General features: G+C 42.7%; 1 protein-coding gene across 7 annotated transcripts in view; it reads right to left on the reverse strand.

Annotated features, from left to right (window-relative positions):
• Positions 1-19991, reverse strand: part of TANC2 (tetratricopeptide repeat, ankyrin repeat and coiled-coil containing 2) — a 145324-nt gene that overhangs the window by 69284 nt on the left and 56049 nt on the right. For all 7 annotated transcript variants that reach the window (XM_063178963.1, XM_063178961.1, XM_063178962.1 and 4 more), the window contains 2 exons: positions 14315-14422; positions 876-1024 (listed from right to left, as the gene is read on the reverse strand). In XM_063178963.1, coding sequence (XP_063035033.1) covers positions 876-1024; positions 14315-14422 — 257 coding nt within the window. The remainder of the gene's footprint in view (positions 1-875; positions 1025-14314; positions 14423-19991) is intronic.

Below are 19991 nucleotides of genomic sequence, written 5' to 3' on the forward strand. Positions count from 1 at the left end.
CTCCTCTGGACTTGCTCCAACAGGTCTGCATCTGTTCTGTGCTGACGACAGGCCATTTCTCACTGACTCTCTTTTTAAGGAATTCAAGTTCTCTGAATTACATTTATGTTAAACATCTGAGTGACTCATGCAGAGTCACCCAATGGCAATTAAAAGAACAGAGAATTGCAAGTGGTTGATGAGTTTTGTGCTCTTCTGTTACATACTGGATTAGCCATCTGTCAATTTAAATACAAGAAGGGGTGGGGGAGGAAAGGCCTCCTATTTTCACTCTCAGCAAAACTGCTAATTGTTGGTACCTGAGGAAAAGGAGGGAGAAACTCAGGCTCAGGCAGTTTCTACAAAACCTGTATCATAGCCCAAAGCTTTCCAGCCAGCCAGGGGTATAACAAGCTCTGTCACAATAAAGATTTTATGATTTACCTTCTTTATCTGTTTTCAAGCATGAAATCACCTTGTTGGGCAAATATGAGCAAGAACCATGACTATCTGTAAAATCAGGCTATTACTACTTCCCTCTCCCTTCTGCAGAGACTGAGTCTTTATGTAACACTACTGAAGTACTTCTGAAATATCACCGAGAAGATGCCAGGCAAGAACAGATTATTTTGGTCACTATAATCTGATTAGAAACACTGCCCACTCCTACATTTGCAGAAACAGAAAAACAACAGAAGCTGTCTCACATGGCTGATCCCTGAACCGCGGCCTGCTGTTCTGCGAGGATGACTCACCGCGAGACAGGAGACACAACCTTTACCTCAGCACCATTATTTCACTGTTACACCTGGTTGCCATGGAATCAGGCAATAACCACCCTCTCCCGAGCGCCACAGCGATCCCAAGCCATGCCACAGGGGATCAGGGGGCCATACCTGGTTCTCGTCCTGCACCTCCATGCTGTACTGGGGCCCTGGCTGAACCTCCGTGACTTTCTCTCCGAGGAGGAAGCCCAGGCGAGTCATGAGTGTGTTCGCTGCCTCATCTACGGATGGAGGGGGTCCCAGCTCTTGCTCAGTATCACCTAAACACAAGAAAACCAGGTTCAGACAGGAATGGTTCACTTTTGGCTGCTTACCGACACGGCACCTGTACCTGCTGTGTACCCTCAGTATCCGGGTTTTCAGGTTATTCACGTTATTCGAGTCTGTTTTACCATTCCATGCTGGTCATTAATTTTAGGTCATGTACCATAGATGTATGTTTTCTCCAATGTTAACTGTTGCTTCTCCTCTCACTGCTCATTATTTTTTCAGCACCTCCCATGGAAGCACACCTAGGTATCTTGTCCCTGGAGCAGAAGTACCGGAGCTACCGGCGAACAAGATTTTCTGGACCAGCATTGGTTTGCTCTCTTCCCTCTGTTTCTCACAGAGAAGTTACTCACAGAGAAGACAAGAAGACATTTAGAAGGTGCTCCATGAGCTGCAGAGCTGGGCAGTGTTACTGAATAGTTAATAGGAAAGACCAGGACAGAAAATACATTTGTGGAAATGCAACTTCCACCGTCACCTGCTGTCCCCAGCACACTCACAGTCATATGGAAATCAAGTCTCTCCAAATAGAACTCACTTTCTGCAATCCCCCTATGGGCCATGCCACAAATTCCCCATCAAGTCTGCAAAACAGGCCAAAACAACATTTGTAATGATTTTTTCTACTTTTTTCCCACCACCTGCAGGGAAAGCAGCACAGATGAGTTTCTAACTAGCAATGCACACCGGGAAAAGGCCCAGCATGTATAGTGGCATTTCTGTACCCTTTTAATTTTATAACAAAAAAGGAAGAATAAAAACCTGTGGAGGTTTTTGACTTTTAGTATCACACATGTAATTTGGGTTCTGAAAGTCAAGTTCCTTCCTGCTTACACCAACAGCAGGGTTAAAGCCTGAAGGTCAAGTTCTTACCACTTTATACTCAAGTAATACTGTGCTTAGTTCAGTTATAGGAGACTAATTAGGATTTGCAATTAGTCTACAGTTAATTATTCATCTGATAATGTAGAATCTGGAAAAGAGCCCATCTCCATTTCCTAGCTCTGTCCTGGTTTGGGCTCCTCCAGCACTCAGCCTGCAACAGTAAAAGGATGCTACTTTAAATAAAATACTGCTTTTTGATAACTGTAACTGAAACCCACAAATCATGGAACCTGGGACATGTAAAAAACCTCAGGAAATTTAAGCCAGTTGCTTCCAGAAATTCACATTGAATCTCACAGAGCACAGCTCACAGAAGTTTACAGCAATTTTTGGATGTCTCATCTGCACTACTGCAAATTAAAAACCCAGGAGCATCTCCCATGCAACCACGACTGCATTCCAAGCACCACCAGCTCTGGGAGCTGAGCATCTGGAGCTGTCCTTCCACTGTGGCTTCACTGTTATGAAAATGGATGATACAGTAAATCCACGTAAGCTGAGTTACTGAATCCCCATTGTACTGCCTGAACCGATGCTGACGTGAATCCGATAGATTTAAGAGAGACAAATTTAAACGGATGGCCCAATTTGAGGAACTGCTGACCACCCACAGTCAATCTGTGGGCACTTACTGGCTCTAGGAGCCCGAGCCAGAACACAGACATTTATGTAAAATGAAAACTAGAGAGACTTTTATTTCCAAGGTTGTTTCTTTCTTTAAAAGGTATGCTACATTTTTAAAGGAAGATTTTTTTGGTAAAAGCCATTCCCTGGATATGGCTCCACAGCTTATTGTGCATTCATATTCTGTCTTTACAACCACGATATCAAAAATATTCTAATTATGCTGACTTACACATCTGGGGCAGAAAGGAACAGCTGGATCTACCTCTGTATTGCCCACTTGGGAGGATTTAGGAGTGCCCAGGTGAGGCAGCTGCAGGGCACTGGGCACAGCCAGTTTCCTTTGGCTCAGTGCTGGGAACAACTCCCAACCAAACTTCACTCATTGGAGCTTGAGTTTAACCTTGTCCTTAACCTCCAGCTTGTATTAAACTACCCTTTAAACATCTCCAAGAGGCACAAACCTGGATTTCACCTGTAAAATACAGAAAACTACAATCTTGCCTCAAGTCACTGTACAGGTACACAGAAGATATAGAGGATAATAATTATGCGCTTTGATAACAGCAGGGCGTTGGAACCACAACATCTTCAAGATCCCTTCAACCCAAAGCAGTTTGTGATTGTAATTCACAGAATCATGGAAAGGTTTGGCATGGGAAGGACCTTAAAGCCCATCCATTCCCATCTCCTGCCATGGTAGGGTATCTTGCACTGTCCCAGGGTGCTCCAAGCCACATCCAAGCTGTCCTTGGACACTCCCAGGGATGGGGCAGCCACAGCTGCTCTGGGCACCCTGTGCCAGGACCTCACCATTCTTTAGGGAAGAAATTATTTAGGGAATAATTTCTTCCTCGTATCTGATTTAACTCTGACCTCCTTCACCTTAAGTTCTTCTGCCTTGTCTTGTGACTCCACGCTCCTTCCCTGCGAAATGCTGGGTCATGGTACAAGGTGTCACCAGCTGAACCACAGCAGTGGAGCTGTGAGACCTCCAGATTTCATACAAAACTATAAATTATTTTATTACAACCTGGCTTTCAAAGTACAGATAACTTTGAATTTAAGCAAAGCGCCATTGTACTGGATTAACCCCTCCTAAAGTCTTAAAAAATAAGTGGAATCATTTAACTGAATGTCAAAGAACAGACAGAACAGCTCTGAAGGGAATGGGAATTATGGAAAAAATCTGTATGTTGCCTTTCAGGGCTGACAGTAAGACCTAATATTCTCTTCTTAAGTTCAGTGAAAGGGTATAACTGGTTTTTTCCTCCCTTCCCCTGCGTGTTATCCACTTGGTGCTGCAACCACATTGTACTTACTCTAACTTCAACTCTCAAATGAGAGTTTGTGTCTTGGCTCAATTCTGCCCCTAATGAGAGGTCTGCTGCAACAAGTGGAGATACCCAAGGCTCACACAGGTACCTTTATCTCTTTATTCTGAACAATTTTAGCAGATCCCAGCAGTGAACACCCCCATACTTTCCATCTACTTCTGCCTCTTTTTTAGTTAATGACTTTTTCTTTGACTGAACTGCAAAAATGCAAATTAGAAATACAACCTGAGCTTGTCAAGCAATTTAATACTTCTGATCCTCCCTTCAAAAAATGCAACCCACTTTAAATACGTCAGCAGATCTCTGCAATTCACCCTGGAATTTACCTGATTTAGGCCATTTAGGAGCAATTTTACAGAGCCTGGCAGCTCTCTCAGATGGCTTATCTAGAAATACCCTTTGGATTTCTGAAAGGGTCAACTCTTAACACCTCTGTAGGCATCACATGCAGCAGGATTGAGTTCATAAGTGCTCATAAATGTTCAGAGTATTCCCTGAAAACCAAATATATCATTTTACGGCAGAGTTACTAGGTTTGCTCTTCTCAAGAAACCATAACATTCAAAATGTCCAATATGTTTTTTGCACATTGTCATTTTCAAACAGTGTTTCTGTTACCTCCTTTCAATTCCTATATGAAAGTTGCCACATATTTCAGCTGCAATTGCTCACAAGCAAATGAAATTTCTTCATGATTTATTTGGTAATGCTGTGACTGGTTTGATAGCCACCCTCATCTAATTCTAGATAAATGGTGGAGGGTAGTGCCCCTGGGACACATTAACAATGCATCTGCAGTCCATAGAATATTTTTAGTTTAATTGCCATACTTTTACTTTCAAACCAGCTGAAACCTATTTCAGTGAGTGGCTAACATGAACTGGGTAACAGTTCCCTTAGAGGCACCCATCCCCAAATTTGCCTGAGCATTGATTTACCTTTAGGAAATCAAAAATTCTTGAATTAGCAATTTTAAAAAATAGCTACATGCAAAAGCAAGCACTTATGGAAGGGCAGAAATAAATTATACCATTTAGAACCCTGATCTTCAATTACATAACTGCAGAGTTTTATCTAACAACTTCCCTACCTCCATGTGACCTGAATCTGTCCCATTATTATGTACATCTGCTTTAAATTATTCTGGATACACTTGAGCTGTATTTGGAAAATATCCTTGACCATTTCTGCATATCCCCCTAATCTCAGAATTAATGGAAGATTTTTTCATTAGTCTTGTTTACATCGAGAAGAGATTTTAAAAAATTTAACTACTAAGGGATGAAGGCGGCCCTATGAAGACAGCCCTATATGCATCTCTAAAAATGTCAAATTTTGTACTGCTGCACCTCCAATCCTGGGGTCAGTTTTGGAGCCCCAGGAGCAGCTCAAGGAGCTGGAAAGGGGCTCAGCCTGGAGAAAAGGAGGCTCAGGGGGGCCCTTGTGGACCAAAGAAAAAAGAATGGGGGAAATGAGAGGGCACTCATTAATGAACATCCATCCATCCCCCCATCCATCATCCATCCATCCATAAAAGACCAATTATCATAAATACAAGCCTGGGCATCTGGAATATCTCCTGGAAGCAGGATTACACTTTGATCCCCAAAAATGTTCCTGAGCTCTTTAACAAATCAAGGACACCAGGACAGAAGCAGTAAGTTCCCCACTGACGGAAAGCAGCGGCAACGGCAGGCAGGCAGAGGCAGGCACACCCCCAGGGGTGGCAAACAAAATAAAATCAACAGAATAAAAACAGACAACTCCACAGCCTTAGCAGGGTGCTGAAACCACGGGGTGCTGGGTTTGAGTGTAGTGAAAAAGCCTGAGGGAGCAGCAGCCGGGTTCCTCTGTAGCATCTGCCTCAGCCGGGGAGATGTGCCCTTCGGGAAGGGGTGCGGGCTTTCCTCCGAGGCATCCCAAGAGGTGGTGAAGGTCCTTTCCAGTCACAGCGGGTGGAATAAGGTTCCAGTTCAGCAGCTGCTCTTACAAGCAAAGCTCACCCATGGTAGGAGAAGAATTGGGAGGATAAAAGCAGTGAATCCTCCCGGCAGTGAGCGCAGGCCAGCTCGGCTGTCCCTCTGTGACCGTGTTCACAGGGGTTCTTGGATGAGGGAAGAGATGAGGATCTGACTCCATGTTTCAGAAGGCTTGATTTTATGATATATATTACATTAAAACTATACTAAAATAATAGACGAAAAGGTTTCATCAGAAGGCTGGCTAAGAATAGAAAGGAATGATAACAAAAGCTTCTGTCTTGGACAGAGAGTCCGAGCCAGCTGACTGTGATTGGCCATTAATTTGAAACAACTCTATGAGACCAATCACAGATGCACCTGTTGCATTCCACAGCAGCAGATAACCATTGTTTACATGTTGTTCTTGAGGCCTCTCAACTTCTCAGGAGGAAAAATCCTAAGGAAAGGATTTTTCATAAAAGTTGACTGCGACATCTCTCCTCCAATGCCAAGAGCCGAGCCCAGCGCCCACCGCCCAATTCTCACAGCATCTCTGCTCTTTTAAAGAGAAAACCCCTCAGGTAAAGAGTAGCCAGCTGCATCCTTCTCCCTCCTCCTCCTCTTCCCAGCCACATCTTTTGTTCTCTGAAGTATCCGTAGTTATTGTCTCTTAGCAACAAATGGGACAAAATTTCACCAGAGAAAGGAAAAAAAAAATAAAAATCCTAACCTTCACCAGCATGTTGCATTATAATCACCCAAATCATCTATTTAATTCCAGTAACTCTCCTTCAAAATCTCTCACATTCCTTCCTCTGATTTTTCACATCATTTATTTCTATCAGGTGATAGAAATCTGACAAGAATTTTGAAAACCCTGCTCCGTTTGTGGTAAGGCCAACACCGGCCAACCAACAGGAGCACAAAGTAAGTTGCAGGAGACTTTCAGAAATATATACATCCATATATAACATAATATTTGCCATTAGTTTCAAGGGAAGAAGAAGATTTTGACAAAACACCTTTCCTTCTTCCAAAGCAGCTTTGCCAGGTCAAAACACAACGAGCATTAAAATGAACCAAATGTTTAGTAAGGCAAATGACATTTTACTGCCACCTTGGACCACTGTTAAGTGGGAGGTCACCAGCAAGAGACAAGACAGCACAAAGACCTTGCCCTTACCTGATCTGATCTATTAGCATACTCCCAGGATAAATTTATTAAAAGCAAATCTGACTAAATTATGGTCTTTGCATTTACGACACTGACAACAATCCTGAAAACCTACCATTACATACCTGAATAAGACTTCAAAAGTTCTGTTTGGATGAAATAACTGCTACAGAAATAGAATAATTTACTGTTGCCAGCTTTTAAAATACCGAGTGAGACTGAACAGGGCTTAAACCTGGTCTAGTGGAAGGTTCCCTGCCCTTGGCAGTGGGTAGAATGGTCCCTTTCAGCCCAACCCAGCCTGTTATTCTCTGATTCTTTTGGGGGCTAATTTCTAACATAATCAATGTCTAGGGCTGTTGCTAATTGTGTATCTTCAATGACTGGAGAAGAACTACTGTCCATGTGGATGAGACCAATTTAAAATTTGTTCTTTCTCTAAAGCATATTTATGAAAATCTTACCACACTCAAATAGAAATAAAATCACCCACACTGTCTTCACAATGCCCCGAAGTTATACAGATCAGGAGCTGTAACTTCATCTGTAAAATGCAGGTGGAGAAACACCACTGAAGTTACTGAAGGGGGCAGATACAGGTGGCAGACGTGCAGGTAACTGCACATAACACCTCAACTCCCCTTGCCAGGCAAGGCAGATGCCCAGAATAGATGGGAATAGTGCAGAGAGCCCAGGAATGCTGCCCCAGGCAGACTCTGCCAGCAGCGAGGAGCAGAAAACAGCAGCAGGGACCTGCTCGAAGTGCTGACCATATGTGGTGGGACAGGGCTTCCCCACGGGGATGGGGTTCCTCATGGGAACATATGGAAGAGCCAGTGGGGATTTCACTCTGAGAAACAAAACCAGCAGGCACAGGAGTCAGGGAGGAAGGCTGCTACAGTCTCAGTCCAAACACAAGGATTTTTGGAGCCTGCAGTAAGTTACAGGGCACTGGAGGAATTTGAAGCCAGGTTGGTACAACCAGGGCTGCACTTTCAAGCTGGCAGCTGGCCAAAATGGTCATGGTTTGGACTCAAGGTAATTATTTTCAAGCAATTTGGAGTTAAATAATTAGTGACATAAAACGTCAAAAATTCTGCTTAATGAGGTGGAAAATCTACCGTGGTACAGGAGGTTGTGCACAAGTTGATCTCCTTTCTTCAGGGTCCAAGGGCAGCTGTGCTGCCCTGGAGAACAGAGCAGATGGGACAGAGGGAATGCTGACGACTGAAGCCAATTTCACCAGGGGAACAACAGTCACGCTAGATAAGAATAAAGAAGTTCTTGTTCTGCAACCCTGGGGAGGGTGAGGAAGTCTCAGCAACTGGCAAGAGAGCACAAGTCATGGTGTGGCTTTCAGAGCGCTGCATATTTTCACTTATGGGCAGCTCTCCATAGCATCACTGAAATTCAAGGACTTTCATCCGTAGGCACTGGGACATGGGAGCCAGGCTTATAATAAAAGAACAGAGCAGTCTCCTACAAATGTAATCATCCCTTCTTCTGTTGTTACAGCTAACAATAATGGTAAAATGAATACTAAGGGGGTTGCCTCCATAAAGAGGTGAAACAAAATAACAGCATCTCAAAACACTGTAGGAAAAAAAGAAATAGAATTACTGACCACTTCCTCTTTCTTTCCCCTCTCCTCCAGCTACATTTTTATGACAAAAACAGGCTGAATGGAGCTTGGAGCAACCTGTCCTAAAAGGTGTCCCTGCCCATATCAGGAGGTGGGACTGGATGATCTTTAAGGCGCCACCCAACCCAAACCATGCTGGGATTCAAGAGCATCAGTGCTCCTGTTGCCAAAAAATAATATGCTAGAAGAGGAAACTCCTCTGCCAGAGTCACTCCATCAGTGAGAAACCTGCCCCCCACCTGCTCAGATATAGGAAAAAAGGTTTTACATTGATCCTCACAGGCCCAACACTGACAGTTTCAAAACCATCAGGGTTGGTTTGCTTATGTACATATTTATTCGCTGGCAGAAAGCTATAAATATTCAAAACGCCAAAGTATTAGCACAAAAATGTTACTGTTTCCCAACAGATCAGTTGAAAGCAAGCACTGCAGCTTGCTGAGGCAAAGCAACTCCTTAAATTCCCTGGGATCTGTCCGGATGGGCAGCCAGAGGTGCTGGGCTGCTGCTACTGAAGGATCCAAAGCCAAACACACCTCAGGAGCCATCCAGGTTACATCTGCAAAAGCAGTCACAACACTTTAAAGTTGGGCAGCTCATCACTAAAACAGAATTTGGATCATTTACAGCCTTTCCCCCTCTTTTTTCCCCTTTTTTCTCCTCCAGGTAGATTGAACCCAAACCCTGTAAGGGTTGGGTATTAATAGATTACACCAGGAAGCTGCAAGAAAAGCATATTGTCTCCAGTTATTTAACAGTTAAAATATATGGGAATAGTGTATGGGATTAGTATTATTTTTGTTTCTGATCTTGAACAACTCTGCTTTGGTAAGATTCAATAAACCCTAAACTCAGGACCCTGCCACTATTCTCCAAGTTGCAGCTTTCAGTTCAAGCAAACTCGATGACACCTAATGGCAACTGGTCTGTGGCCAATCCCAAAAGGATTCACACCCAGAACTCCAGCAATGCCTTCAATATTCCTCCCTCTGATCCAGAATTCCAGACCAGACCAGGGCTTGTTTTGTAATACACGAGTTTATTCTGAAACTGGTTCCATCTCTTGATCTAGCAGAAGGAACCAAGAGCATCCTCCCAGGAACAGCATGAGGAAAGTCAATTGCTTCCATAGCAACCAATGTGCCAAATTACGGCTCTTCTGCAATTAGGGCTGATCACAATGATTTCCCATTCCCTTCAGGTCAGTGGGCTTGACAGTGCTGGGACAAGCACAAGATTCAACAGTAAAACCGTTTGTCAGACCACGGTTGGTTTGATTATTTCCTCTCCTTCCCCCTCCCAGTTCATCACTGTTCAATGAGACAGAGGTTGGACCAGAATCCTGCTGGCTAAATTTGTTTGGGGTTTTGTAGGATTTTTTTTGGCTCAGTGCCTGTATTCTCACAATGAAAAATCAGAGAGTACTGCTGGTTCCCACATTCCCTCTTAAAGGGATTTTTCTAAGACCTGAGAAGCATTTTGCTGTGTTTAGGAGAAACACGTGGATAATGTAAAATGAAAAATCCACATTTTACGCGATAAAAAGAGAGAAGCAGCAGCAAGCAGATGTCAAGCTCAACGATTCTTTAACCAAAGGGAGAGAAAAAGGAGCGATGAGATGAACACAAGTGCTGCTGCCATGGTAAATCACTCCCCTCCCTGTCTGTGGCAGGAGCACCGCAGTGATTCCTAACTCAATCAGGGATGAAAACAGACGCCTGCCAGCCTCATGTGCAACGAGCAAACCAGACACTCAAGATCTGTGTCCCAAAATTTCTGAAGAAGGAGTTAATCAAATTAAAAGATAATGTCATAACAGACTTAGCCTTTGGAACACAACGCCAAGGTAATAAATTACATAAAACGCAACTGCAAACATTAATCTGAGGCAAAAGGCCATTACCTGAAAGCACCATCCATCTCCAACAGATTTTCTGAGCACTTAGAAGTCAAAACATGTTTTAGCTACCGTGAGAAACAAAAAGCAGCTCCAAGAAAGATGTCCTTGTGACCACAATTAAGAACCAAGAAGGCAGGACAGTTTACCACGCAAGCAGCGCCTCTTGGCAGGAGCGAGGTGTGATAAAGTGGGGGAAAACCCCTACACATTAAACTGAGTCACTAGAATCACTGCAGAAAAGGTTTGACAGTTGAACAGCAGAGGTTTGAAGGTCAATTCCTGCTATTCCACGTTATCCTCCTTGAAGAGCAGTGATGGATGTGAGGGCGGCAGCCCCAGCCTCCCTGACTTCACAGGGCTGACAAGAGGGAAAGCACAAACGCCTCTGTTGAACAGTGTCTGCAGGACTGGAGCAGAGACAAGAGGGAAGATGGATCAGAAACCTTCCAAGACCTTCCTTATAAAGTCTCTGCTATGTCACAGAGTCACAGGATGGTCTGGCTTGGAGGAGATCTTTCAGCTCATGCAGCTCCACCATCCACTAGAGCAGGTTGCTGTCCAACCTGGCCTTGAACATTTCCAGGGATGGGAGACCTGTGCCAGGGCCTCATTACCCACACAGGGAAGGGACAAGCAACTCCTCCTCCACCAGGGACACTTCAAGTCAAGGACTGAAACCTGAACAACCTCTGCAACTAAAAACATCTACAGAAACAATCTGACTCAATGATCCTTGTGGGTCCCTTTCAACTCAGCTTATTCTGTGATAATTCTGGTAGAAAGGGGTTTTTCAAAGTCATGGAACAGCTTTTTTTTTTTGCCATCATCTTAGTTGCAACAACTGTAAAAATATGGTCCAAATTCTACATCCATTTTAGAAGATTTATTAATTTTTAAATATCTACATTCTTTCCTCTATACAATGAATGTAATTAAAAAAAAAAAAAAGAAAAAAAAAAAGAAATGACACCAAGCTTAAAACTTCACTATTTGTGCTTGGTATTAGAATGTCCCTCCATGATACCACTCGGTATTGTGATCTTCTTTCTCCCTCCTCAGCACTGGAACGTCGGGAGCACGTCACTCCCCCACACTGACTCACACTGAAGATGTCACAAGCAAATCTTCCCCCCAGCAGCATGAGGGGCACTGCAGTTGCTCAGGAAACCACCTCCCTGGAATGTGCTGAAATTTGCCTGAAGCCTTAAAATAAACATTTTGATACCGAGCAAAATTTCACCTCTCGGCATCTCAAACTGAAATCCTTATTCCTATATCTGCAGAGTAGCTAATGTTCTCTTTTCTTTGCTATTTAGTGTTTTAAACTGCTTTCAAGTGCATAATTAATTACATTTTTTTGTCAGGGATCACATTAAAAACCACTCCACCTCCCCTCCATTGCCAGGCAGATCATCAGCCTAATTTCTTTCCTTCTTTCAACTCACACCGTTATTCTTGGAAACGCTCAAGGATTTAGCGCTGTGTGCTACATCTTCACAGGATGCACACGTTTTAGAAGAGGGTTAATGTAAGCCTAGCACAGAAGAAAGGAGTTGTATTTCCTTGGAAAACTGATTCCAGGCAGTGCCTGAAGCTTTGCCATGATCCAGAGCAGGACTCTAAAAAACCAGGAGCTGGATGCTATGTCCCCTTTGGTTCCTGTGAGCTGACCACAACTTAGTTCTTTCTTTCTTTCCCTCTCTACACAAGGATCCTCCCCCAAACACCTACTTCTTCCAAGGTGGAGCATTTCAAGCTTGGAATCCAGCCTTCCACACCAGCAAAACCTCCAGCCCTCACATTGCTGCTACTTTCACAGAAGGATCCATAAATTTGGGCAGTTTCTTCCCTGAGCAGCTTCAGAAATCCTTCCCCGATGGATTCTATCCTCTCTCCTCTTCCCTTGCCTGTCCCAGCTGCCAATATAAACCTGGCCACAGTCCCTCAACACGGCACACATGAGGAGAGCAGCTCCCTAACAGGTCCCTGGCGTCACATTTAAGGAAACTGAAACAAACTGAATTCCCAGCCTGCACTTTCCACCTTGACTCCAAGTCCGTGCCCTTCCCTGGCATGCTCAGTTCTGCTCTTATCTCATTTCCCTTTTCCAGGTACACCAAGATGGCACTTGGGGACACAGTCTCATGGTGGCTTTGGCAGAGCTGGGTTTGCAGCTGAACTCAATAGCTCTAAAGGGCTTTTCCAACCTTATTGGTTCCACTGTGACAACTCTGCCAATTGTCACTTTTTCCCTTCCTTAATGACACTTCATGTTCCTTTAATGACACTTCAAGGCAGTACAAAACTCCACTCTTCCTTTCAGATCACTAAACTATCAGCAAGAGAAGGAGATCAAATAGCAGCAAAAAGAAATTAAAGAAATTGCAGATCCCATTGTCAAAGCCCATCCCTGGGCTTGGCAGGAGTCCTGCCCTCCAAAGCTCTGGAAGAGGGGAGGCACATGTCTGGGTGTGGGAATGTGGAATTTATGTTTTTTTAATCTTACAATGCAATGATAATTCTCTGTGGATGCAATCATAATAAGTTTATAATTATTAACAATTATAAACATGACAGTTGAAGCCGTTCAGTTAGAAAAAAGGGCTGCAGCAGCACAATTTTAATTGTAATTCATGATGAACTGAAAAAGGAGCAGCACTTTTCAAGGCAACTGTGGTCTCAAATTAGGCATTGCCAAGCACAGGAACTGTCTTTTGATTTTCTGGGACAACTTCTCTTTCAGACAATACATTCAAGAAAGCCCACATTCAAAATCTGGACAACATTCAATTAATTCCTCCAATTTTGAGTACTCTACAAGTTCATCAGCCACAGGAATAATCAACACCCTGATTTCACAGTCATTTATTAATATGACCTTGGCGACTGCAGCTACAGATTTCAGAGGCAGATGTCACACATTCGCCCACCATTTCAACATATTAAACATTATTTTTTTCCATCCAAAGCCTATAGTGAGTATGGTTCATTATCAAGGAAAGCCAGGGGAAGAATGCGCAGAATTCAGCACAGAATCCACCAAAAACACTTGCTGCTGTTTTCAGCCTTCTCCCAGCACCTCCAGAGTCTCTAGCCTTCCCCAGGTTGCCACTTCCAAGTGGAAATGATACCGAGCTGCACATTCCAGGCACTCACATGTGCTGGGTTTGCTGGGGCTTGGGGGATTTAGGTAAAGCCTGCCCGAGCTGACAGACATGAACAGGGCTGAGCCACGAAGGGACATGACCCACTTTATTTATTTTTCAACCAGAGGCCTCAAGCTACATGTATGCATTTCACAGCAACTGCTACAGGATACATAAGTTAGAAGGAATTTCTTAACAAAATAAAAGTTAACACCCCGATATTCCTTGATGCAGGTAACAAGGTCCCACAGTTTTGTTTTAGCTGATTTAATGATGTTTCTGAGACGTGGTTTTATTCCAGCCTCTCTGCAGACCAGCATTAAAAATTAAATTTAAAGCAAGTATGTTTATTGGCTCATTTTTATCTCCTCAAAAGCAACTCTCTAGACCTTCTAAATTATTCTGAGGGGAGAGCAGCCACACGCAAAATTGCAAGCAACAAACGTAAACGGGCAATTATCAGAAATTAATGCTTATTCAAATTTCCAAGTCACTGAAACTTGGTTAGGGAAGGTCCAACCAACCATCCAGCCAAAGGAGCCATATTATACATTTTAAAAATCTTTCTGCCTGTTGCCCCTGTTTGCACAGAGCCTTTGCATGCAGCTTACCAGGGCAGAATGCATCAACGTCCAGCTTCTGGGCAGAGAGGGTTGGGGAGCCAAGCTCGGACTCTGGGATTCGAGGGCTCTCAACAAACTTTGCTTTCCTCAGAGGGGCTAAAGGAGAAGGAGGGGGAGAGAAAAAGAGAGGTCATGAGTAAGGGAAATAGCAAGCAACAGATGGAAGCACTTAACTAAACGACATTGTCAGACTCATATCAGGTTACCTTTTTTTTTTTTTTTTTTTCTGCCAGGAAAAAAAAAAATTATCTGCATTCTTTACAAAGGAGATGGCTCTTGGTTAAACTTTCAAACTGCACAGGCTGACTTTAAAGTGTGTGAGCGCTGAGGCACATTCCTGATACTCTAAGACATTTTCTTTTCTCCTACTTTAATAAAATTTTTTATAGGAAGCAAATGAGCCTGGATCCAGCCAGCAACTGTGGAAAAGCAAAGATCATAGAGAGGTATACAGAGCCCATCAGATTTCAAGATATTTAACTGTAAATATCTGAACACATAAATGCTATGTTCAGTAATTGTTTCCTTGAACATAAAATTTGAATTTCAAGACAGTCTCAATTGTTGGACCAAACAGGTTTGGTGTTCAACACAAAAGAGCAGAGCAAAGCTAACACTGTGCAAGCCAAAAAGAAGCACTCCACTTTTATCCTTGCAAATCCATAAAAGATCAAGAGACTTAATAGAGGATGGGGAAAAGGTAAAAGTGTCTGTAACAAAGCATCACCGACCACTTGTGCTAGAAAAATGGGATTTTCTCCACATTTTAACAATCTGAACTGTAAAAGACATGAAATTCTGTACAACAATTTTCTGGACTAAAATTAATAAAAGTGGTTTAGTAAAAGTCTTTAAATATATTCCAGACCAGAGAAAGAGAACTAGAGAAAAAGTTACATGCAGAGGTTGTTATATTGCCATTTCCAAGTTAAACTCTCATGCCCATTACAAAGAAAGGCTAACTTGAAAAGTCCCTCAGCACTGATTCTGGGGATCAGTGGCTTCTGCCCCTCCATTTACATAATTTATCTTTATAGTTCCCTGTCTTGCAAATTAAATTTGGGATCTGCAGATAAAGATTGTAAGATTGCTCTTTTGCTTCTCCTGTAATAAAAGATCAACAGGTAAGAGGCAGCAATAAATCTCTTGGTTTTAGGGAGCTGCTGTGGCGCTGGGAAAGGCTGAGAAGGTCCAAGGGCCTGACAGACAATGCACAACCAGAACACTCAAACTCAGCTGCACATTAGTGATCCCAGATTTATTTTTTTTCTAATGGAGTGCGCAAAACAGAGATCCAGGTGTGGTTTTTCACTATAAAGTCCCTGTGAAGCAGAAGAAAGGCAAAGAAACAACCCCTCCATCTCTGCACCCAAACAGGTGAGCTAAAACCCCCCGTCATGATCCCCCTCAGGAGATGTGCTGAGGGAACACGGGGACCACACTTCCATTTTACACACAAAACCCTGGATGAACACGAGACAAACTGCCAGCACATTCCCTGCAAGGCCATCAGGGCCCGTGTAACAGGAGCCCTGCAGGGCAGGAGGAATGTGAGAAACTCAGCAAGATAAGGACAGCCTGCAGCCCCTTCTCCCCCCAGCCCACCGTGGCCATGGATGTGCAGCACCACTCAAACACACAACCTGATGCTAAACAAGCCAGCAGTCAATTCTGTATAATCCCCCCCTGGAAAAAATCCCACATGTGCACACACAGACACCCCACAGCCACAAACTGGCCAACACCCGAGAAAAATCAGTCCAGTAACAATCTCGTGCCAGATCCTGATGTAATGAAAGTATTTTAATATTGAAAAGATTATTGCTATGGCCTGAAAATGGTTTAAAGTAATAATTCTGCACTGGTCAACCCTTTAACATTTAGTTTGTAATTGCAGTTTTAATAAATATGCTTTACCAAAGTCTCAGTAACAGTTATTTCAATAATATATATTAAAAATAACCTGTCTTTTCTTTATCATTTCTGGCTGACACCAGGACCATATATCATCCCATGCACATGTGGCAGTGCTCACACTGTGTTCTAAAATACAAAACCCACAGAATTTTCAGAGTTCAAGAAATGTTAATAACTGATGGGATCGTCACTAGAAGGTTCTGCACTAAAAAGTATTTTTGAAAAGAGGAAGGAGAATTTTAATAAACATGGAGAGGGCAATGTGATCACTGCACTACTTGCTGTGTGGACACACAGGTCTGTGGAAGATGTTCTGACAGATCTGCACTGAACAGTTCACCTCTCACCTGTAAGGAAGGATTTGATTTCCCATTCTGTTGGGTTTTATTTCTACATTTACTCTGGATCTCTTTTACTCCTCACTGAGGTGCCCCCTGCCCCACTAATTCCTGCCTTCTCCATGGAACTGACTGATGCCCACAGATGTGGATCATGGATCCACAACAAACTGATCCACCATTTTTTCTCTTTCCACCATTTTTTCTCTTTCCACCATTTTTTCTCTTGAGGGCAATAAAGAACATCATATCCCCAATGTGCTGAAGTCTCCATATACTGCAAGTTCAGCCATACACGTAATTTTAATGCATTTCATATTATCACAAAATCACAGATTGCATTGTGTTGGAAGGGAATTTAAAGCTCATTCAGTTCCACTCCCTGGAAATAGGCAGGGGACACCTTCCACTACACCAGGTTGCTCAGAGCACTGTCCAGCCTGGCCTGGCACCGATTTTATTATGTTTTTGTTCCCTCAAAAGCACAACCTGAGCCTTAAAAACACATTTCCACCAGCCAAGACACACCATGTCACCATGACTCACAGACAACAGTTTACTCTAAAAGGCTCAAGTCAATACAATCCTCCCCATGTAAATACAGGTGGGGAAAAATCACAGAAGGGAAAGCTTCTGTTATTACAAATACCCTAAGTGTGGAAAAGGCAAAAACTCCTTCAAACTCACCTATAACCCGATTACAGGAAAGGAGGATTTTCACGTACAAGAATTAAGCACCTCTGACTCATGTTCAAATGAAGATTATCCTGACAGATTCAGATTTGGGCATTAGTCTTCTATTGGAATAAATAACAAATGGAAGTATCATAAACTCTAAAACCTGGTTTGACACTCTACAGCCAAATGTTAACGGATAACATTGATCTTTTTATAAAAGTGGCTTTTCAAGGTACAACGGTTTGCCTTGGTCCTGAACCCCTTCCTGAGAGCAAAGGCAAATCCTATGATCACAGTCATGGGATGAGCTTCTGGCAAAAATTATAAAAACTAACAAAAGCATGAAACAATTATTTGAAGTACTCTGTACCTGCTCAGTCCTTTAGGCCTCTTATTCCTGTAAGGATTTTCTGTATGAAACCAACCAACTCCAGGTGTTAAACAGCATGAAAATAGCCCTTCATGTTACACAACTGGAGTTTCTCTGAGCACAGAAAATGATGTCTTGCAAGAACACCAAAAAAAAAGGATGTCTGCAATAACCAGTTATAAAAATATAATGGATTGAGTAAAGATGGAAGTCACTAGCAACGCTGGCTTTCTAGAACTGCAAAACTAGCATTTTAAGGTATCTTCCCACCCAAACCAGATCTGGGATTCTGTGACAGACTAACTCTAGGGAAAGGATTTCATTAGTAACTGCAATGTCAGCAGCCTGACTTTTTAAGTCAGTTTAAAAACAGGGAGCAACCTTTGAAAGCTCAGATTTAAAGAGAGGGAAAGTGGGTGCTCAGTGCATCCTCCACTGCCACCTTTCACTCATGCCAGAGCCTGACTCGTGTTTGGAAGTGTCCCAGCAGCTCTGCAGTGCTGTGCAGAGCTGACTTCAGTGAAGTCTCCCTCGAACTGAAATGTTTTCAGTGCTGCAGAGTTATTGATCCATGGAGCTCCTGGAACAAACAACTGTCACATTCAGCACAGCTGCACAAAAGCCAGCACATGGGAGGGAGCAAATCTTCATCACCCATGTCCCAAAGGACCCTTTGTTTGGCTGAGGTAAGAGCCATAAAGAGGAAATCATGGACCACATGAATATTTTTTTGCTGTGGCACTAATCCTGAAATGGTTTGGGTTAAAAAAGACCTTAAAAGAAAATGATCCAGGCCCATTCCCTGTCATGGGCAGGGACATGTCCCACTAGACCAACTTGCTCCAAGCTCCATCCAACCCAGCCATGAACATTTCCAGGGATGGGGCAGCCACAGCTTCTCTGGGAAACCAGAAGAAATAACATACCAGCTGTGTGGAATAAGGATTTTTAGGTATATATTAAAAAAAAAAAAAAATTAAAATTAAACCAGTGACAATACATACAATGAAGGTTAACATCCTCTTTACATAATCCAGCATTATTTTATAGAACCCATTGTGTAACAGTTTTTTCCTCTTCTATTATTTGAGACTATAAAAGCTTTTTAAATTACATTTCCCAGCCTCTCTCCTCTCATCCCACATTATCACGGCAGTGAGGGCAGGGCAGCACAGAAAAGTGGTGAGAACAATGTGTTGTCTGGAAACATCACATTCGTTCCAAAACTTTCAGAAAACATGTTTTGTTTAGGAGATAAGGCCCTGAAACAAGAAAATTGAAGGAAACATAGGTGGAAAGAGGAAAAGAACAAATAAAAGCAGGAAGAGAGTTCAGCAAGCTGATATCAGGAAAAGCAACGGGAAAGGAGAGCTCAAAAAGGCAACTACATTAATGTAGAAATTCTTTAAACTGTAGATGTGTGTAACATGAAGGTTTTGCCTATTACTGCCCCTGAAATTTATTTTTCCTTTGCAGAACTGAGAAACAACCTTCTCCAAAGCAATGGATTCTGCAATCCCATGGGACCACAGAAACCTCTTGGAACATTCTTTCCTCCTCTCTGTCTCTCTCCAGATGAACAAGGCACAGAAAATATCAGCAAGAATATGTTCAGTGAGTCTTCTGAAAAACTGTAATTAAACCAAATTATTACCTATCTAACCAAGATTATTACAAACCCTCCCAAATAATTGATCAAAATGATTTTCTGTCTGAATAGACATCCCTAATCAATGCTCAAGAGAGAAAATCACCTGGTTTTGAAAAGGCTTTTATGAATTTTAAATATATGTAGAATAAAATAATACAGACTTCTGCCTGAACTGTTCAATAATGGCAATACAATGATGCTTACAATACATTTATATATTCAGAGAGAAAATAATTCCTCCTAAAATACTAACCTGGCTGTAGCCTGTGCTTCAAAAAGGAATTCAGCTCAATTTCCATTTTGCTTATTATTATAAACAGTTTTCTCTCATTCAGGGAAGTGGAACAGTGATTTTTACCAGTGCTGGAGACACCAGCCAGCAAAGTCCCCTCTCCCAGCTCAGCCCAAGGGGTTTAGGAGCATCCCAGTGTCAATCTCCTGAGCAGATGCTCCCTGGAATACTCTGGCAAGCCTCAGGGAGAAAGCTGCTCCTATTATTGATCCCAAAAAGAAAAACACATCTTCACTTTCCCCCTAGATAAGGCTTTTTTTTTCCATGTGGGTTGCCAACAAGTCTTTGTTCATGTAGGGGACAGCTTTGAGGAGAAAGAAGTTATTTAATTAAAATATAGACATGGCAGGGGGAGGAGATGGGAGTTTCCTCTTCCCATCCAAACTTCTCAAATCTTTTTGACTCCTTGGAGCTGTGGC

The sequence above is a fragment of the Melospiza melodia genome, chromosome 30 (genome assembly GCF_035770615.1).
Source record: "Melospiza melodia melodia isolate bMelMel2 chromosome 30, bMelMel2.pri, whole genome shotgun sequence".
NCBI classification, from domain to species: Eukaryota; Metazoa; Chordata; class Aves; order Passeriformes; family Passerellidae; genus Melospiza; species Melospiza melodia.